Source organism: Dendrobates tinctorius, unplaced genomic scaffold, assembly GCF_039654945.1.
Source record: "Dendrobates tinctorius isolate UK_male_01 unplaced genomic scaffold, ASM3965494v1 ptg000107l, whole genome shotgun sequence".
NCBI lineage: Eukaryota > Metazoa > Chordata > Amphibia > Anura > Dendrobatidae > Dendrobates > Dendrobates tinctorius.
Genome location: NW_027361775.1, coordinates 14,036,691 through 14,060,058, shown reverse-complemented (window position 1 = coordinate 14,060,058; position 23,368 = coordinate 14,036,691). Strand labels below are relative to the sequence as shown.

Sequence of the window (23,368 nt, the reverse complement as noted above, 5' to 3'; positions counted from 1 at the left end):
GTAGAAGATTTTTAATTGTGAATGCAATTATTGCCATTAGCTAATTTATTAAACATTACAGGGACCGATTATATTTTTTGTAAAACTTAATAGAGTTTTATAAACATCACAAAAATTGCTCCTCCAATTATCAATCTAAAGGGGAGGAATCAAAGGAAAAAGCAAAAAGGTAAGTCTGCTTTGCCTCCCTGATAAAACTGCTTGTGCTCCACTTTACAAATAATTAATGTAGTCATTAGTTTTGCTTAAATGAAGGTACAGTGTGCTACACTTCATTTAAGCCGAGCGCGATAAAATGAGCATTATTGTGAGCTTTTTTTCATGACTACAAAGTTATTGACTACTTTTTCTTCAGATTATTAACCTTAGCAACAAAGGTTTTGTGAAGCATAAAATGCAGACACAATCATTGCGCTATGAGAAACTGCTGAATACTTCGACAATAATGAAACATTAGGGCTAATGAATCACGCAGCAAATAGCCCTATTTATGCCATCATATTTAGTTGTCTCCAGAGAGAGAAGGTGCAAGTTGTAATGTTAATCTCCTTAACAATAAATAACTGCTCGTTAAGAATGCCATGCCACTTATACACATGGAATAAAGAGCTTCACATCTACTCCGGCGATAAGATTCACTTCATATGCCTGAGTTACAAAGTCAACACTCAATACTTTTTGACCCCATATTAATTAATTACTACTTTTAAAAATACAGCCTTCAACACTGCTCTCCCTAAGATGCTTAAAAACAAAGTAATTGGCAAACAAGCTCTTAGGATAATGCACTTACCTTCACATCTTGGAAAAGGATAGTTCCAATTTCTATTAATACCATGCTGGCAAGTGAGAACAGCGTGTCCTATCAGAACATATCCTGGATAACATTCAAACGTTATTGATTGTCCCACGCTATAATCTGAATTAATGATGTAGCCATTCTTAAATGGATGAGGATCTGGACAATTTTGCAATTCATAAGCTGGCAGAAAAAAAGAAAAGTCAACAGATAAAATAAATGAAATTGGTAGTTGCAGACAATTTTAGAAATCAAATAGTTTGCAAGGAAGGGAATTAGTAAGAGTTAAAGCAAAATTAAAAACATAAATGAACTTGAGAGCCCCGAGATTAAATTAAATGTACCTCTCCCAAAGACTGCCACTTGTAAAAGTCTTAACTGCCTGCTGCCACCATTAGGAGTTCCAATCACTATATACAGTTGTGGCCAAAAGTATTGACACCCCTGCAATTCTGTCAGATAATACTCAGTTTCTTCCTGAAAATGATTGCAAACACAAATTGTTTGGTATTATTATCTTCATTTAATTTCTCTTAAATAAAAAAAACACAAAAGAGAATGAAGCAAAAAGCAAAACATTGATCATTTCACACAAAACTCCAAAAATGGGCCAGACAAAAGTATTGGCACCCTCAGCCTAATACTTGGTTGCACAACCTTTAGCCAAAATAACTGCGACCAACCGTTCCGGTAACCATCAATGAGTTTCTTACAATGCTCTGCTGGAATTTTAGACCATTCTTCTTTGGCAAACTGATCCAGGTCTCTGATATTTGAAGGGTGCCTTCTCCAAACTGCCATTTTTAGATCTCTCCACAGGTGTTCTATGGGATTCAGGTCTGGACTCATTGCTGGCCACCTTAGAAGTCTCCAGTGCTTTCTCTCAAACCATTTTCTAGTGCTTTTTGAAGTGTGCTTTGGGTCATTGTCCTGCTGGAAGACCCATGACCTCTGAGGGAGACTGAGCTTTCTCACACAGGGCCCTACATTATGCTGCAAAATTTGTTGGTAGTCTTCTGACTTCATAATGCCATGCACACGGTCAAGCAGTCCAGTGCCAGAGGCAGCAAAGCAACCCCAAAACATCAGAGAACCTCCGCCATGTTTGACTGTAGGGACCGTGTTCTTTTCTTTGAATGCCTCTTTTTTCTCCTGTAAACTCTATGTTGATGCCTTTGCCCAAAAAGCTCTACTTTTGTCTCATCTGACCAGAGTACATTCTTCCACAACGTTTTAGGCTTTTTCAGGTAAGTTTTGGCAAACTCCAGCCTGGCTTTTTTATGTCTCAGGGTAAGAAGTGGGGTCTTCCTGGGTCTCCTACCATACAGTCCCTTTTCATTCAGATGCCGACGGATAGTACGGGTTGACAGTGTTGTACCCTCGGACTGCAGGGCAGCTTGAACTTGCTTGGATGTTAGTTGAGGTTCTTTATCCAACATCTGCACAATCTTGCATTGAAATCTCTTGTCAATTTTTCTTTTCTGTCCACATCTAGGGAGGTTAGCCACAGTGCCATGGGCTTGAAACTTCTTGATTACACTGCGCACGGTAGACACAGGAACATTCAGGTCTTTGGAGATGGACTTGTAGCCTTGAGATTGCTCATGCTTCCTCACAATTTGGTTTCTCAAGTCCTCAGACAGTTCTTTGGTCTTATTTCTTTTCTCCATGCTCAATGTGGTACACACAGGGGCACAGGACAGAGGTTGAGTCAACTTTAATCCATGTCAACTGGCTGCAAGTGTGATTTAGTTATTGCCAACACCTATTAGGTGCCACAGGTAAGTTACAGGTGCTGTTAATTACACAAATTAGAGAAGCATCACATAATTTTTCGAACAGTGCCAATACTTTTGTCCACACTCTTTTTTTATGTTTGGTGTGGAATTATATCCAATTTGGCTTTAGGACAATTCTTTTTGTATTTTTTCATTTAAGACAAATTAAATGAAGATAATAATACCAAAGAATTTGTGCTTGCAATCATTTTCAGGAAGAAACTGAGTATTATCTGACAGAATTGCAGGGGTGTCAATACTTTTGGCCACAACTGCAGTTGTGTACAGTTTTGATTGACTTAAATTGTAGTTTTATGCAGCTTTATATGGATTACATCTATAAACAGCAGCAATAAACAGCAACAATTTTTATTTTACAGGGGAGAAAGAAATTCTTACATATATCCATCACGACCTTGGGGTTTTCTGTTTTGCGTTTCAGATTTTGGTCGCTTTCTTCTTGGTCATAACATCCTAAGGGCTTGTTTTTTGTGGAACAAGTTGTACTTTTGAATTACACCACTAGTTTTACCATATAGTGTACAGGAAAATGGGGAAAAAATCAAAGTGCGGTGAAATTGCAAAAATAAGTGCAATTCCGCAATTTTTTTTGTTACCATGTTCATTAAATGCTAAAAAATACCTGCCATTATGATTCGCCAGGTCATAATGAGTTCGTAGATACCAAACATGTATACATTATTTTTTATTTAAGTGGAGAAAATAAAATCCTAAATTTGCGCGAACACACACACAAAAAAATGGTGTCATTTTCCGGGACCCATAGCGTCTCCATTTTTCGGGATCTGGGACTGTGTGCAGGCTTACTATTTGCACGATAAACGGGAGTTTTTATTCATACTGTTTAGGGGTAGATACAATGCTTTGATTGCTTGTTATTGCATTTAATTGCAATTTTGCGGTGACCAAAAAAAATCAATATTGATGTTTTAATTTTTTTCTCATTAATCCGTTCTCCGATCAATTTAATTATTTTTATGATTTTGATAGCTCGGGCATTTCTGAATGTGCCGATACTCAATATGTGCATATTTATTTTATTATTGTTTTATTTTGAATGGAGAAAAAGTGGGATGATTTTAATTTTTATAATTTTTTTAAACCTTTATTTACTTTTTATTTGCTTCAATAGTCTCCATGGGAGACGAAAAGCTGCAATCAACCTGTGCTACACATAGCCCTGCTATGGAAACACTGGAAACTGGTATCCAAGGTAAGCTGCGGGTAACTAAGCGCGCTCATCGCTTAGTTACCCACTGTGTACCTTGGATACCTGCATGCTCATGCTGGGAGCTGGTATCAAAGGTAAACAGTGGGTTTGTTACCCGCGACGTCGCTGGTCCTGATCGCTGGTGAGATCTGTTTGTTTGACAGCTCACCAGCAATCATGTAGCGACACAGCAGCGATCCTGACCAGGTCATATTGTTGTTGGGTGTGTTGCTATGTGTGGCGGGGGCTTAAAAGAAAAGTGACCTGTTAATCAAATATGGGATGCCGATGGTGGGCAGGGAAAAGGGAGAGAGCACAGCAGAACTTGAATTTCTTGTGACACTGCACTTGCAATGAAAATTTCATGAGTGTCTCTCGCAAAAATGTCAGAACTAAATACTGCAAGCAAGGAATAAATGTAAAAAGCATTAAAGGGGATTTGTACTCATGCTTTTAGTTAGTGGTCGAATATCTTGCTAAAAAGTCATCTGTAATTGATCCTGCAGCTTGTCAGATAATCTCTTTCATAGTTTTCTTAGATAACGATTGACACGTGACTGACAGTTTGATCCTGACTTATTTTCTCAGAAGATATTGCTACATTTATGAAATTTTTGTAAGAAGACAACCAGGCATTCAAGGCCAGTGATTGCATATGTGTATATTTCCCAGGCAATGCAGACTGCATATTTGTTTGACTAGTCTTGCCTGTTGGAGCACTAGCTACACTGTGGAGCTATGTGTTGAGCTATGTGTCTTGAGTAGTGTTGAGCATTCCGATACCGCAAGTATCGGGTATCGGCCGATACTTGCTGTATCGGAATTCCGATACCGACTTCCGATATTTTTTCAATATCGGAATTCGGCATCGGAATCGGAAGTTCAAAGTTGATTGACGGCCTGACGTCATCATGATGCGCGGTATGTGCGCATCATGATGCGCCGTCATTTCGGGCCTTCCGGGGGTCTCTGCCGGCCTGCCGGGGGGCTGTGTGGACTGCCCGGGGTCGGTACCGGCCTGCCGGGGGGCTGTGCCGGCCTGCCGGTGGTCTGTGCACCCTGTGGGGGTCTGTACCGGCCTGCCGGGGGGCTGTGCCGGCCTGCCGGTGGTCTGTGCACCCTGTGGGGGTCTGTACCGGCCTGCCGGGGGGCTGTGCCGGCCTGCCGGTGGTCTGTGCACCCTGTGGGGGTCTGTACCGGCCTGCCGGGGGGCTGTGCCGGCCTGCCGGGGGGCTGTGCTGATGTCCGGGGGTCTGTGCAAGCATCGTCCGATGGGACTACAAGTCCCATCTGGCGATGCCTGCTACCATGACAGTGATTGACACATTAGCCAATGATGGGACAGTAGTAGTCCCATCATCCGGCTAATGTGTTAAATGTTAAAAAAAAAAAAAAAAAAAAAATACTACATACATACTACATGCTACATACATACTACATATATACTACATGCATGCTACATACATACTACATGCTACATACATACTACATATATACTACATGCATGCTACATACATACTACATGCTACATACATACTACATATATACTACATGCATGCTACATACATACTACATGCTACATACATACTACATATATACTACATACATACTACATACATGCTACATACATGCTGCATGCTACATACATACTACATACATACTACATACATACTACATACATACTACATGCATGCTACATACATACTACATACATACATGCTACATGCATGCTACATACATACTACATGCATGCTACATACATACTACATGCTACATACATATCACATACATACTACATACATACTACATGCTACATACATACTACATATATACTACATGCATGCTACATACATACTACATGCATGCTACATGCATGCTACATACATACTACATGCTACATACATACCACATACATACTACATACATACTACATACATACTACATGCTACATACATACTACATATATACTACATGCATGCTACATACATACTACATGCTACATACATACCACATACATACTACATACATGCTACATGCTACATACATACTACATACATACTACATACATACTACATGCATGCTACATACATACTACATGCATACTACATGCATGCTACATACATACTACATGCATGCTACATACATACTACATGCATGCTACATGCATGCTACATACATACTACATGCTACATACATACCACATACATACTACATACATACTACATACATGCTACATGCTACATACATACTACATATATACTACATGCATGCTACATACATACTACATATATACTACATGCATGCTACATACATACTGCATGCTACATGCATGCTACATACATACTACATACATACTACATGCTACATACATACCACATATATACTACATACATACAATACATTCATACAATACATACATAGACATACAGTACATATAACATAGAGTAACATACTTACCAATACTTGTCACATTGTTCCCCGAAGCCATTGTCTTTTCCGGAATAAATATTAACATAACAAACCACAAAAATACTCACCCACGATCCGAAGCAGTCCACGAGTGTGTCCCACGACGATCTTGGGTAGAGAACTGCAGCATCAGATGATGCTGCCGTTCTCTACGGGCTGCAGGAATCCAATGACGGAAGGTAGGTATCCTTCCGCACTGTATTCCTCCGCCACTTAAAAAAAAAAAGTCCCTAGTCTCACTTTATGCCATTGCTGTGTGGGAATTTCCCACGCAGCAATGGCATAAAGTGAGACTAGGGACTTTTTTTTTTTTAAGTGGCGGAGGAATACAGTGCGGAAGGATACCTACCTTCCGTTATTGGATTCCTGCAGCCCGTAGAGAACGGCAGCATCATCTGATGCTGCAGTTCTCTACCCAAGATCATCGTGGGACACACTCGTGGACTGCTTCGGATCGTGGGTGAGTATTTTTGTGGTTTGTTATGTTAATATTTATTCCGGAAAAGACAATGGCTTCGGGGAACAATGTGACAAGTATTGGTAAGTATGTTACTCTATGTTATATGTACTGTATGTCTATGTATGTATTGTATGAATGTATTGTATGTATGTAGTATATATGTGGTATGTATGTAGCATGTAGTATGTATGTAGTATGTATGTAGCATGCATGTAGCATGCAGTATGTATGTAGCATGCATGTAGTATATATGTAGTATGTATGTAGCATGTATGTAGTATGTATGTGGCATGTATGTAGCATGTAGTATGTATGTAGCATGCATGTAGTATATATGTAGTATGTATGTAGCATGTAGTATGTATGTAGTATGTATGTAGTATGTATGTGGTATGTATGTAGCATGTAGTATGTATGTAGCTTGCATGTAGCATGCATGTAGCATGCATGTAGTATGTATGTAGTATGTATGTAGCATGCAGTACGTATGTAGCATGCATGTAGCATGCATGTAGTATGTATGTAGTATGTATGTAGTATGTATGTAGCATGCAGTATGTATGTAGTATGTATGTAGTATATATGTAGTATGTATGTAGCATGTAGTATGTATGTAGCATGTAGTATGTATGTAGCATGCATGTAGTATATATGTAGTATGTATGTAGCATGTAGTATGTATGTAGCATGTAGTATGTATGTAGCATGTAGTATGTATGTAGCATGCATGTAGTATGTATGTAGTATTTTTTTTTTTTTTTTTTAAACATTTAACACATTAGCCGGATGATGGGACTACTACTGTCCCATCATTGGCTAATGTGTCAATCACTGTTATGGTAGCAGGCATCGCCCGATGGGACTTGTAGTCCCATCGGACGATGCCTGCACAGACCCCCGAAGCCTGCACAGACCACCGGCAGGCCGGCACAGCCCCCCGGCAGGCCGGCACAGCCCCCCGGAGCCTGCACAGACCACCGGCAGGCCGGCACAGCCCCCCGGCAGGCCGGCACAGCCCACCGGAGCCTGCACAGACCACCGGCAGGCCGGCACAGCCCCCCGGCAGGCCGGCACAGACCACCGGAGCCTGCACAGACCCCCTGGCAGGCCGGCACAGCCCCCCGAAAGGCCCGTACAGACCCCAGAGAGGCTGTACAAGGCAAAAACAGGGTTTTTCTTATTCCGATACCGGAAGTCCCATAGACTTGAATGGGACTTCCGGTATCGGAATCGGCGATACCGATACTTTTTTTAAAGATCGGCCGATCCATTCCGATCCGATACTTTGAAGTATCGGACGGTATCGCTCAACTCTAGTCTTGAGTTGTTCAATGACTACTATTACTATTACTTGATGGGCGTAATGGAATATGCCAATATGTGCTAATATTTCAACTATGCTCTTATGAAAATTTTGACTATACTTTTTAAAGGGAACAAAAGTATGAATTAATGGTAGTGCTTCAAAATGATACTGCTGCAAACATCATTGTGACAAGTAACCAGCTGGACTACTTTAAAAGGATTCTGTCACCAGGTTTTTGTACCTCATTTGAGAGGAGCATTTTGTTCGGGCAGAGACACTGATTCCAGCTGTGTATCACTTACTGGGCTGCTTGCAGGAGTTTTGATAATATCACAGTTTTAACTGCTGCAGATCCACCAGGCCTCTAAATGATGAACTCTCTATAATCACTCTCACACCAATGATTGATTGATTTCTATGTGCATAGGCAAAAAGTTGCCAATCAGGCTTGGGAGCGGCATTATACACAGCTCACGAATGTGGAGGACTACATAGCAGCAGGTTTACTAGTCCTTTAAGGATAATCTCAATAAACAGTGATTTTATCAGAACTGTAGAAAGCAGTCCAGCAAGTGATGCATCACTGGAATTACGGTCTCGTGCTCTATAATAAGTCGAATTCAGATTAGTGGCAAAAACCTGAAGACAGATTCAGTTAAAGTAAAGGATCGTAAACCGTCCACTATATATTTCACCCAAAATATGCATTAGAGGAACCAGAAAATATTTTCTGTATTGAGATCAATCTTTAAACTGGGGACCTTCTTTAAGTGTAAAAACAATTGATGGCAGTAAGAATGATCCACATTTAAATCACAATTCTCCAAAGCTACCTAAATATTTGATCAGCCAGCTATAGAATGGTAATTATACCAGTCTATAGTTAGTTTCAATAGGAACCAAAATGTCATCTTAAGCCTCTCTTTTGGATGCTAATAACATTTACTCAGATTTCTTAGCTTATCCACTTTACCTAATACATGGATTACTCATATTTGATATTAAATTCCTCTATTCTGGGTGGTTTACTTCAGAGCATTGATTTAATAAAAATTCAAAACAAAAATAGTTTAAATTTAATTTGTGTATCATTGAAGAAAAAAGTTAAATTTTAAAAATAAATGAAAATAAAATAAATATATAAACATATTGAAAATCTACAGGGAACCCTGACAGCAGATGACCATGAAAGCTTTTTTGATATAACTCAATATTGAATAAATGTTCTCCTCAGCATGGAAATAACAAAATATATAATCATATGAGGTCTTTAAAAGTACAGTATCTTCTGCAAATTATGGCAGCTGGCCAATCCAATGTACATTTAAAAGATAACTATATATATTACATCACTGTCGACCGTGATTAGTAATGTTAGATTCATAAAACTAGTAAAATATAAATATCCTCAAAGCAGCCGCATGAATTTGTGAAGCATGAGCCATAAAAACAAGAAGCCTCATAAAACAGCGTGTTTTCAGCTGTTGCTGAAGCACAAAATGTTCTTGTCCTTCCCGTATGAATTAGATAGAATTTTTTTGTAAAGATGACAAATTGATAATGCGACAGCTGATTAAATAGTCAAGAAAAAGGGCAAAAAGTGAAAACACATAATTACATTCATTTACTTATGTAACACAATGTATTAAAACCAAATGCTGAATATATGAGATAAAATGTAATGATTAGGATTAGATTGTTAAGGCATTCGATTGTTATTATTAACCCTTCCTTGCTCCTACTCAGTTATTTAAATATGAAAAATGCATTTCTATACTCAGTATTTTGAGTGTTTAGAAATATGCTGCCTGTTGTCTGCTAACTATTCAAGCTGCATTTGTAAAAAAAAAAAAAAAAATACACAGAGGCGTGCATGAACATTGTGCCTGTGGAGGAAGCCGAAATCTTTATTGTATGTGAAAGGTTACAAAATGTAATTTGATGTGCATAAAAGAGAACAACTATTCATAGTGCTTCAAATGTCACCTCGAAATCAATCTAAATATACAGTATGAGGCTCTTCAAAATTGTATAGAAGTAGTTTCTGTTTCATGTACCTATAGTATAGTAGGAATACTAGTCTTCTTATTTCATAAAAAACTACCTGTCTTTGTATTCATCTACTATTACCTTCATTTTTTCAACTTTTAGCCATCAATAAGCTGATTTCAAATAGTTATTGCTTGATGAAGATAATCTAACTTTCTTTAAGAGGTATTCCTAACTTGTAAAGTAATGGAATATCTCTAGGATATGCCTTCACATTATGATCAGTAGTGGAGATGGGTTGATCAATCCGTGGGGATCGATATCTAGTTGAATTTCCTGAAATTTTCAGGTTCATTCAAATTAAATTGGGATTAGATTAGTGAGGATCTGCAAAAAAAATACTTGCACCATTTTACTCACAGGCTTATGACATCATGTGCAACCAGGCAGGTTTACCCATAATGTCCTGCAGCTATCACATCACATGGTCTAGAACAGTCAATAAGGGGGACTGTCAGAGGGACTATAAAAGATGAGGGCCAGACAAGCAAGGCCAGAGGAAACTGCCAACTGAATCAGAGATGGTGACTATGATGATAATGAATCCGTGGTGGACAAGACCTGAGAAACAGACAGGCATGGAGAGGAGGTGATCTCATCAAAGAAGGAAGGTGTTGGCCTTCATGATGCACAGAGTAGGCAACATGCCACTAAAAGATCCTCTGGGGCAAATACGCATATTCCTAGTCAGCTCTGAAGCAGTTGTTACTGCATGTGCTGCACCCCCGACCTTCTGTCTCTTCCCACTATCTCGTAGAATGTATGTCCGCAAGGACAGGGTCCTCTCCCCTCTGTACCAGTCTGACATTGTAAATTTGTTTACTGTTAATGATATCTACAACTTTGTATGTAACCCTCCTTCTCATGTACAGCACCATGGAATTAATGGCGCTATATAAATAAATAATAATAATAATAATGGAGGCTCAAGATTGCATTAAAGCTGTGGTGGTAGTCTTGATGGTAATTCCTATCATAGATGGAATCTCAGCTTTGGGAATTTTTTTCCACATTAAAGGAGGACCAATCTATAGCAGTGTGCCGCCTGTGTTGCTGGAAAATAATCTGTGCACATCCTGGAACAACTTGGATGTACTTCACTCAATCAACAGATACAATGGCAAGCTGACCAGCAAGCTAAGAAAGGCTCAAGTTGTCCTTCTCATGATTATCTTTCTAGTAACCAGTGCCTTGTCATTAACGTCATCCCCATCATCATCCTACTATACTCCATGCTCTTCTTTCTCTCCCTCTATTATGTCATCAGGGAACCTATTTGCTGCCTGAGAAACATGCATCCAGTTGTCCATTTATGTGGAAACAGAACTTCTATATGCCTAATTTCACCGCAATCGATGCCAAATCACCTGATTTAACTGTATATTGTGAAATGCTTGTGCACTCAGTCTCAATGGATGATGCCTAACTGTTATTATTTATGAAAATACCTACCAGATTGTGTCACAAAATGCTACATTTTTTTCCAAACCAAAATGTACTGTGTTCCAGGAGCCAAATTTTCAATGCATTTCATGATTTTCACCTTCTTTGTAATATATGGTTAAATTTTGTTGTGTCTTCATCTGGTGTGACTTTACCGAATAACAAATTGCGCAGCATTGAGGCACAAAGCAGGGCATAGAGGACAAAATGGTTGTGCATAATCAAACCACAATTCTTGGAACCATATAATGCAGTTTTATTTAATAAACTTATCAAATTTTGTAAAAATTGTGAATACTTTTTTTGGGTAGCACACCCCCACATGCACCAAAAATAACCAAGACATCAGTGACAATATATATGATGTGAAGGACAAGATGTTTTATTTGACATTGCACCAAACTCATGCACATCAGCAAATAGAGACGGACAAGCTGATGCCAATGATTAAAGTGGCCATTCCATCTGTCTGCCTGATGGTCTGATTTCTGTCATCTACCCAGTACTATTTCCATCATTGCTGATGGGCGACAATTTGCTGGTATTTTCTTCCTGTCCATTGTGTCATTCATACTGTAATACTTTTGCTGTCAGAGCTGATATTACTGGCCCTACATTGTCAGATATCTCCTTGCCTGTCCTATCCTAATTTTCTTTCACTACCACTTCATGGCAGCGCCAGTTAAAAATCTCCTGGCTGCCCATTGAGTTTTATACAGGGTGGGCAATTTATATGGATACACCTAAATAAAATGGGAATGGTGGGTGATATCAACTTCCTGTTTGTGCACATTAGCATATGGGAGGGGGGAAACTTTTCAAGATGGATGGTGACTAGAGTTGAGCGAAACAGGTTGGCCAGATTCATAAGTCGCCGACGTATGGCAAAGTTGGGTTTCGCCGACCGAAATCCAACCACAGCGTGAAGTCGGCCATGCGGTCGGCAAAATGAGCGCCAAAGTCGGATTTCCCAGAATGCTTGCAAGTGACTTTTTTCAGCCATTGAGCAAGGATGTACACTGTGGGCAATGAGATTACATGTGCAGCGTCTGGAGAGAGAGAGAGTTTTTGCACACTTTAAAAAAGCGGTCCGGCATGTAGGTGTGTTTACTGTCCTCCACTCCCTGTCTAGTTTGCTTCCCCATTGACTTGCATTGGGTTTCGTGTTTCAGTCAGACCTTCGACTTTTCCCGATAGTTGGCTGATTTCATTCGACTCGACTGTTGAGAAAGTCGGGTTTCATGAAACCCGACTCGACCCTAAAAATGGCAAAGTCGCTCATCTCTAATAGTGACCATGGTGGCCATTTAGAAGTCGGCCATTTTGGATCAAACTTTATTCTTTCCAATGGGAAAAGGGTCATGTGACACATCAAACTTATTGAGAATTTCACAAGAAAAACAATGGTGTGCTTGGTTTTGATGTAACTTTATTCTTTCATGAGTTATTTACAAGTTTATGACTACTTATAAAATGTGTTCAAAGTGCTGCCCATTGTGTTGGATTATCAATGCAACCCTCTTCTCCAACTCTTGATATACTGATAGCAACACTGCAGAAGAAATGCTAGTCTAAGGGGGTCAGACTATTTGTAGGAATGCTCGGACCTGAAACCCATAATGTGGTGGTGCACCATCTTGCTGGAAAAAATATGGGAACGTGCCATCTTCAGTGCATAAAGAGGGCAACACATCATGTAGCAATTTCAGATATCCAGTGGCATTGAGGTTTCCATTGATGAAGAATGGCCCCACTATCTTTGTACCCCATATACCACACCATACCATCAATTATGGGTGTCAGGTTCAAGCATTCCTACATGAACAGTTTCCTGTAAAGTGGATTGGTCATTGTGGGCCAGATCTCCCAATCTGACCCCCTTAGACTTTTATCTTTGGGGTCATCTGAAGGCAATTGTCTATGCTGTGAAGATATGGTATGTGCAGCATCTGAAATAATGGATACTGGAAGCCTGTGCTAGCACTTCTTCTGAGGTGTTGCTATCAGTGTGTCAAGAGTGAGAGAAGAGGGCTGCATTGACAATCCAACACAATGGGCAGCAGTTTGAACACATTTTATAAGTGGTCATAAACTTGTAAATAACTCATGAAAGAATAAAGCTGTGTTAAAAACCAAGCACACCATTGTTTTCCTTGCGAAATTCTCAATAAGCTTTATATGTCACATGACCCTCTTGCCATTGAAAAAATAATGTATCCAAAATGGCTGACTTCATAATGGCCACCATCCTCACCACCCAGCTTGAAAGGTTTCCCCCCTCCCATATACAGGAAGTTGATATCACCAATTATTCCCATTTTATTTAGATGTATCCATATAAATGACCTGTAGTTACATTGCTCTGTTGCTGGCTAGTGTGCTCTCTTTAAAGTGGTATTCCCATCTCGAAGATCCTATTTTGAAATGTTCTATGTGTAATATTAATAATATAATAATAATACCTCCATTAGATATTCCTTATAGTTTTTTTTAGACATATTGCATATCCCATGTCCAGGGTATTTCATTCACTCAGATATCCATGGTTACTGCCACTATAACATTCCTGGCCATGCTTGTGCAGTTATTAAGAAGTTTATTTTTATCACTGGCTAGGTTCTCATTAGCGCGTATAGCTAGAGTCTGCCCAGTAGGTTCCTGCTTTGCCATTTCACTCCTGCACTATAGAACTGCAGTAGCGCATGAGTAAGAAATTTATCATTATCGATGGCCAGGTTCTCTGGTGCATGCATAGTTAGAGCCTGCACAGCTATGCACACTGACTGCATGCTCATCCTGTCTGGAAGCTCTGTGGTGGAGGAGTGAGTTGGCTTAGCAGGGAGCTACCACCACAGCACAGTATAGGCAGGAAAATTGTGGATCAGACTCAGCACTCTATTCATGCTATTGCAATGGCTATCTTGGTTGCAGGTGGACCCTGAATTCCAGTCTAGTAAAGGGAAAAGCAGGAGGAAAATTGAAAGCACCAGGTAGAGTGATCAAATGTATTGTTATTTTTAGTGCCAGGTTGGAGGATTACTTTAATATTTTCAATTGTCTAATAATAATAAGCAATGTCAAAACCTTATAATAACAGGGCATGCCCCTCATGTTTGCTAGGAAAAGCTCCTAGATGTGAAAGGTTAGCATCGCTTCTATCACAAATGTAATTGTTTATATTCCCTTTGATATTATGCAGAATGCTTGAATGTATATTTTTCAGCATCTTACCTTGATAAACAAGCTTAAATCCTTGGCGATTCTCAGAATGATCACTAAAAAAGTGAATGAGAACTTCATGTGTTGTGCTGAGCAAAGATATTGCAATTTCGTTACCACTAAATTGCCCAATTTGAGAAACTGGGCGAGAAGGTCCATTTTGTATTTCAAGAATGTCATGATTTGCTTCAGTTGAAAAATTTTCAAATTGAATGTGAGCACCTACAAAACAATAAAAAGAATGTAACATGTGACTATGACAAATGGATAAATACCCTTAAAAAACAATATGAAGTGTAACACTTTTTCATTTGTGGTATTTTTAATTTCTTAATTAAATCTAATATTCAGGATTGAGAGTCCTCAGTAGTTGTTACTTTTTAATGGCTAACTGAAAAGATGGTAATACATTGCAAGCTTTCGAGACTACTCAGGTCTCTTCATCAGGCTAGACTAATACAAAATCTGAAGTCACATATTTATGCACAATACAGCCTAGAAAAAATGCAATAGATAAGACAAGTGACGTGAAGCAGAACTATCAATATGGGAGAGGGAGAAACATAAATATAAACATTGGACCAGTTCATAGATAAGGAGTCTGGATGTTTTATGGTCCTCTGATTGGGGTCTAGTTCTGTGTTGCCCCGCAAGGTTTTAAAAGTTAAAAATTGCCAGCCATGCCACTATTGTGTCCTGGAGGTATGTTTTCTCCCCCTGTGTCAACTGCCTCAGAGCCGTCAATCATCTCCTTCTTGGGTATGTGCACCACCTTCTGTGTTCCTGTTACATGCCCGGTGCCTGTGCTCTGCCAGCATTTCTCGGGCATCCGCCAAGCGCACTGGCCAGGAACTTACATCAGGTTACCATAATACGTTGGGACTCGGCAGCGTTTAGTGAGCTGATGTGCCAACATATTACGGTGGAGGAAAGAGGAGGGAGATGGGGACAGGTGCAGAGATCCTCACTGCGTAGGTGCCAGATACCCAGCCACACAGTGTGAATACATCATAACACACTGCGGGGTAGGATCTGGGGCCTCTGCTCCACGCAGGCGCGAGCTCATTACATCATCGCCTGATGTAAGTTCCCACCAGCGTGCACGGAGCATGCCCAAGAAATGTTGTCAGAGTGCAGGTGCCGGGCATATAACAGGAACATAGGAGGTGGCGCACAGACGTAAGAGGAAGATGATTGACGGCTCTGAGGCGGTTGACACAGGGGGAGAAAACATACCTCCAGGGCACAATAGAGGTATAGCAGGCAATTTTTAAAAGTCTGTATTCCATTGTTCCTAGCGATAAGAAACCTAAGAGATACCTTCATAGAATACAGCCTTAGTGCTGCTGAAGGTGGCTTTTTTTACTTAAAAAGGCCCTGGGGGGGTAACACGTTCCCTTTAAGCAACATGACCTCAGTTGTATTCCTGTTCTTTCCTTTATTTTATGACAATTAAAAAAATAAAATTACTATAATTTTTTTTTTACTTACAGTTATTTATATATTTAAAAACTGTTGCGATTTAATACATGAATGTAGGAGAATCTAAGCTCTATATGAGTCATAGGTGATTCTGGCAGAGCGGTGTTAGAAAACCAGTATGTATTGTGCTAAATGTACATTATCTCTGTGTTATTTGATCAAGGAGCAGTTAGATTTTGCACAAAGATTTCTGTAAAATATGACTTTCAGTGGAAAGATAAAGCCACTCTACCCTCTGACAATGCCCCCATAACTCCCCACTCTCCCTGCTTTGATAATGGTTCACATAGCAATCAAAGTTTGCAATGACAAAAGGTATATGTATATTCCAGATTGACCATGCGGACATCAACAATTAATTAACAATCAATATTAATGCTCAATTTGAGAACTGTGGCAATATGTCTATCTGGTTTTTCACCATTGTGTTGAACCAGACACTCATTTTAGCATTGATACTGAGATGGAGCAGATTCGACCCAAAAACTCCTTTCTCTCCATTCCTTTATTAACTAGTGAGCACAGCAGTGACAAGCCCTGGTGCAGTATGTCCTTTTGCATAGCCTTGGCCAACTCAGTATTGTCATGGTGCAAATCATACTTGTGGAGTGGGCACAGATGAAGGATCTCTGCACCCTTCTGCACTGTTTAGAAATGGCAACTAAGATGGTTATCGCTGATCCATTTAATCCATTATTAGTTTATGATTAAAACATACAACACTACCCTTCACCTCTCAAAACAAATCTATTTCAACACCCTCATCACCTCACTATCCAATAACCCAAAATGTCTCTTCTCAACCCAAGAGTGCAGGCCCCAACCATGGATCTCCACGCTGACGATCTGGCCAATTATTTTAAAGAAAAAATTGACCATATCCGACAGGAAATTATCTTCCAATCACCTCATACCATGCACTGTCCTCCCTCCCCCACTGCATCTAGCTCACTCTCTGATTTTGAACCAGTAACAGAAGAAGTAATCAGGCTCCTTGCATCTTCTTGCCCTACTACTTGCACTAGTGACCCCATTCCATCACATCTCCTCCAGTCCCTTTCCCCTGTTGTCACCACTCACCTAACAAAAATATTCAACCTATCTCTCTTCTGGTATCTTTCCGTCCTCACTTAAGCATGCCATCATACAGCCATTACATAAAAAAACATTCCTCGAGCAAAACTGTGCCTCTAACTATAGACCTGTCTCTAATCTTCCCTTCATTTCTGAACTCCTGGGACGCCTGGGTCACGCCCATCTTATCCCCTATCTCTCAGATAACTCTCTTCTCGACCCTCTACAATCTGGTTTCCACTCTCTACATTCTACTAAAACTGCCCTCACTAAAGTCTCTACTGATCTTCTAACAGCTAAATCTAAGGGTCACTACTCCATGCAAATTCTCTTTGATCTCTCTGCAGCATTCGACACTGTGGATCATCAGCTCCTCCTCACTATGCTCTGCTCCATTGGCCTCAAGGACACCGCTGTTTCCTGGCTCTCCTCCCATCTCTCTGACCACTCCTTTACTGTATCTTTTGCTGGCTCATCCTCCTTTCATCTTCCCGTTACTGTTGGGGTTCCTTAAGGATCGATTCTAGGCCCACCCTCCTCTTGTCTTTGTATACTGTCCCTTTTGGTCAAGCAATCAGTAGATTTGGTTACAAGTACCATCTCTATGCTGATGACACCCTACTATACACTTATCCTGATATCACACCTTCCTTTTTGGAAAACACCAGTGATTGTCTTACTGCTGTCTTTAACATCATGTCCTCCCTCTATCTGAACCTGAGCCTGTCAAAAACTGAACTCCTCGTGTTTCCTCCCTTTCTTAATTTCGACTGCAAAAACTCTTACTGTTTCTCTTATTCACTCTCATCTGGCCTATTGTAACTCTCTACTAATCAGTCTCCCGCTTACCAAACTCCCCCCTCTCCAATCTGTCCTGAATGCTGCAGCTCAGATCATATTCCTCACCAATCATTATACCGATGCCTCTACCTGGTGCCACTGTTACAAGTATATCATGGCACAACTGGGTTGGTGCACAAAAGAAGGTTCCCACACCAGAATAGATACCAGAAAAAAATTTTGGCACTCAACTTTTTGTCTGGTGCAAATAAAACTCCTCACTTATGACAAAAAGTTGAGTGCCAAAATTTTTTTTCTGGTATCTACCTGGTGCCAGTCCTTACACTAGTTACCCATCCACTCCAGAATTCAGTATAAACTTATTATCCTCAGTCACAAAGAACTCCATGGCGCAGAACCACCCTACATCTCCTCCCTCGTCTCAGCCTACCACCCTACCCATGCTCTCCATTCTGCTAATGACTTGAGGTTAATATCCTCAATAATCAGAACCTCCCACTCCCGTCTCCAAAAATTCTCACGTGCTGCACCAATTCTTTGGAATGTACTACTCAGGTTAATATAATTAATCCCCAATCCCCACAGCTTTAATCGTGCCTTAAAAATGCATTTGTTCAGACTGACCTATTGCCTCAATGCATTAACCTAAATATCCTTGTCAGACTCATTCAAAATTTTTTACCATAACCAGGTTCCTCGCATCATGTTCTCACATGCTTTATGCATTTAATAGCCCTCTGTGTCTGTACTGTTAGATATTTAGACTGTTAACTGGTTCATGCAGCATCAGAGGAACACCTGATTCTTACACTATGGCTGCTCCGGACAGTAAAAGCAATTGTTACCATCCACCTTTTGTGTCTCCCCTTTTTCCTTATAGATTTTGAGCTTGCAAGCAGGGCTTGGTATCTGTTTTGATCTATGTATTTATTGGCATGCTGTAATGTTTATTGTCTGTAGAAGTCCCCTTTATAATGTAAAGTGCTGCGGAATATGTTGGCGCTATAGAAATAAAATTATTATTATTATTATAACGTCATCAGCATCACTATTTCCAGTCATCTACATGCTGGAGCACACTTTGATTAGTCTGCAGGAGGAGGTGGTGGTCTCAGAGGAAGAGGTGGAAGCAGAGGAGTAAGTGGAAGGGTTAACAATATCTCTAGATATTTGGATTACAGCGGTTGAGGAGGGCTCATGGTAGCAGACACACTGTTAGTGAAGCTGCAGGAACCAACAAACAAATGGAGCAAGAAGAGGTGATGGGTGCGCAACAGTCAGGTAATGAGGGGATAATGATCCCCTCTCTGTTGTACATGGATGGCAGGAGTGGATGGAGGAAGGAAGGTTGAGTGTTACCCCACCACCAACACACCATTGACTTGAACCTCATGGTACCACCTGACACATGAGCTCCTTCTTGCTGCAATATCATCAACATGATGCCCATATTCTTATGGTTGGAAATACTATTGACTACTGGGTTGCCACTCTGCTAGATCCATGGTACAAAAGTTGCCTGTTGTGAAAGGGGTGTCAGAGGGCCTTTATACTGTTTCTACTCTGTGAAAATTGATGTCACTTTAGTGGTGTGTGACAATCATTTTTTGAAATGTGGAGACTCCAAGTTGTGTCTCCTTCATGTGCAATGCCTGTAGCAGTAGGGCTCCCAGACAAGGAGGCCTGCACTTACTTTCAGTCAACTATCTGTGTTACTATCCTTACATTTTTGTTATTAGTGTTAGTTATTAGTGCTCTACCAAGCTGATACTTGTAACACCTGAGTGTGGCTGGGAAAAAAAAACTATTTAAGCTGCTGTATGAGGTATCAGGGTTCCCAGTAAAGAAGGCATACACTGCTCCCTTACCCACCTCATTTTAATTGAAACTTCAATTCAAAGCTCTAAATGCTGGCCAAGACCCTAATACCTGATGCAAGGCACACATGGTTGACTGCTTTTTTACCATTATAAAATGTTCTACTGTGATTCAATTGATCAGTCCACTACCTGTGTTACTATCCTTACATTTTTCAACCAAGAGTAGTTTCCGAAACTGATGTTTGTGCCACCTGAGTGTGGCTGGGAAAAAATTGAGCTATTGCATAAGGTAACAGGGCTACCAGCAAAGATGGCTTGCACTGCTCCCTTACCAACCACGTCTTAGCTGAAGCTTAAATTCAAAGCTCTAAATGTGGCTCAGACCCTGACATCTCATGCATGGACCATGGCTGATTGCTGCTGTGCCATTATCAAATGTCTACTGTGGGTCAAGTGATGCCACTTTTCATTGTATCTGACCCTAATTTGAGCTGTTTGGGAAGCTGACTACATTCTACTCATGTCATTGATAATATGACCTACTTGTCCTTTTAACCGAGCACTATCACTGGCTGATCAGTATTTTGCATTATTCATTAGATCGCATATTCTTTATGTGATCATTCATATGACCTATATGGCCTCTTAACCAAACATCATAATTTGCTGATCAGTACCATGTACAGTAATGATACCTATCCCCTCTCCAAAACACGCCTCCTGATGAAGTTTTAAACAAAACGTGCATTGTGGCAGTGGGGATGCTATGACAAGAAGCTCTACACATATGTAAGTATACTATTTATACTAAAGTCTTTCTTGTTTGATCTTATTAGGTAGGGTTTACCCTTATTATTACAATACATCAGGATCGATATCTGAACTACTTGTGTAGTGCAAATTGTTTAATGCAGCTTATATTTATCAGTGTTTTCCTGCAATTTTGCTCAGCAGCCTCTGTGTTACTCTGTAACTATCTGTGTTACTATCTGATTTTTCTTTATGTTTGTTTTAATTATTCTAACTAAAATTCAGTTTTTAAGGGTATATACTCTATGAGTTTTTTTCTTAATCACTCTTTGCTTATACATATGTTATGACAGTTTTTCACCCTAAGTATATCTTTTGTATGGGTATCTTGTGATATTGACTCATTTTAGCTATGTCATTATATTAGGCTGTGTGCTGTTGTTTCAATATTATCAGTGGTTTATCAGCAGGAGATTATCACTTTGTGATTTGCTGTCTGTGTGCCTCCTGGTCCAACCACACCCCCATAACTGATTAGCAGTTTACTGTCAATATGCAATGTACATAGAAAGCTGCTAATCAGTGTTGTGGTCGGGGTCAGGTTTCTGAGTAATGATATATCTACAGCAGAGAAAACTCTGGAACACAATTGCTAGATGCAATAAATTAAGTGATACATTGCTATATCAGGGTCTCTTTCTGTTCATTATGCTGCTCTCAAATGAGATAGCACATTTCTGGTGACAGATTCCCTGTAAATTCAATTTAATGAAGGAATGAACTGTCATCATGATCTTCTGTTTTAATATGACTTCTGTTATATAACAAATAATATGGCGATGTCTGCAGTCTAATGTTTTTGGGCATATTGCTTTAAGCACTAAGTCCATACAAATGGAGTGTTAAGGAGGTTTATCCAGGGTCGTACAAAAGATCAGTTGGAGAGTGCCCATACCATCTTCTTCACCTTCAGTTTTAAAGAACTGCTATTTTGTCTTCTTTTTGTTTTCAAAGTTATCAGTACTGCACTGGAAGTCTTTAATTGAGATAGCTTATAATTGAACCTGTTACAAGAGATTGTGGACTAGTACTAGAACTAGCTGTCTTGTGATCATATTTCAGTTGCTCCAAACTTTGGGGAATACATTTAGTGCCTTGACAAATGACTGCTTTTTTATCATACATATCTTGGGAATGAGGGCTTTAAAAGATTGTTTTATAGGAAGGTGTCACATAAGCAACCACCGCATTGCCTGTGGCCTGTTCAAATCAGTTGAAATGGAAAATCTACAAGAAAAAGTCGAGGAACCTCTAGAAAAACAGTCAAGTCTCAAAATTTGTGGGATATCATTTTGCAACATAAACATATCTCATATGTTGCTATTCTCTTCTCTTTGTATACTGTCCCTATTGGCCAAACAATCAGTAGATTTGGGTTCCAGTACCATCTCTATACTGATGGCACCCAATTATACGCTTCTTCTCCTGACATCACGCCTGCCTTTTTAGAAAACACCAGTGATTTTCTGACCGCTGTTACTAGCATCATGTCCTCACTGTATCTGAAACTGAACCTGTCAAAAACTGAACTCGTTGTGGTTCCTCCCTCTACTAACGTACCTATGTCCAACATTACCATTTCCTTGTGTGGTTCACCATTACTCCCCAGCAACATGCCCACTGTCCTGGGGGTCATACTTGATTCCAAGCTTTCATTCAACCCCCACATCCGATCACTGGCTCGCTCTTGTTATTTGCACCTCTCCAAGACTTTTCATGTGCTGTGACAATTCTTTGGAATGCACTACCGAGGTTAAAATGAATAATCCCCACAGTTTTAAGCGTGCCTTAAAAATGCATTTGTTCAGACTGACAACTAAACCAGGTAGCATGATAGTATCATGAGCTAAAGGTGCAAAAATTAACACCAGACAGTCCAACAACTGGACAACATGCAAACTCCAAAATTAATATGCAATGAGGAGAGAAAAGGAGCATAAATGTATAAAACAGCAAAGTTTATTAACATATATCAGAAAATATATCCCCGGCTCCCCATGCTGACTACTATACATTGGTTTTCTGCTGCCCCCCATTTTTTACCCTTACAGATACAGTGGGGAAAAAAAGTATTTAGTCAGTCAGCAATAGTGCAATTTCCACCACTTAAAAAGATGAGAGGCGTCTGTAATTTACATCATAGGTAGACCTCAACTATGGGAGACAAACTGAGAAAAAAAAATCCAGAAAATCACATTGTCTGTTTTTTTTTTTCATTTTATTTGCATATTATGGTGGAAAATAAGTATTTGGTCAGAAACAAAATTTCATCTCAATACTTTGTGATATATCCTTTGTTGGCAATGACAGAGGTCAAACGTTTTCTGTAAGTCTTCACAAGGTTGCCACACACTGTTGTTGGTATGTTGGCCCATTCCTCCATGCAGATCTCCTCTAGAGCAGTGATGTTTTTGGCTTTTCGCTTGGCAACACGGACTTTCAACTCCCTCCAAAGGTTTTCTATAGGGTTGAGATCTGGAGACTGGCTAGGCCACTCCAGGACCTTGAAATGCTTCTTACGAAGCCACTCCTTCGTTGCCCTGGCGGTGTGCTTTGGATCATTGTCATGTTGAAAGACCCAGCCACGTTTCATCTTCAATGCCCTTGCTGATGGAAGGAGGTTTGCA

The 23,368-nt window shown here is 40.0% G+C and overlaps 1 protein-coding gene across 3 annotated transcripts in view; it reads right to left on the bottom strand.

Annotated features, from left to right (window-relative positions):
* Nucleotides 1–23,368, bottom strand: part of CSMD1 (CUB and Sushi multiple domains 1) — a 2,734,739-nt gene that overhangs the window by 330,242 nt on the left and 2,381,129 nt on the right. For all 3 annotated transcript variants that reach the window (XM_073589180.1, XM_073589181.1, XM_073589182.1), the window contains exons 41-42: nt 14,767–14,976; nt 794–982 (exon numbers count right to left, since the gene is read on the bottom strand). In XM_073589180.1, coding sequence (XP_073445281.1) covers nt 794–982; nt 14,767–14,976 — 399 coding nt within the window. The remainder of the gene's footprint in view (nt 1–793; nt 983–14,766; nt 14,977–23,368) is intronic.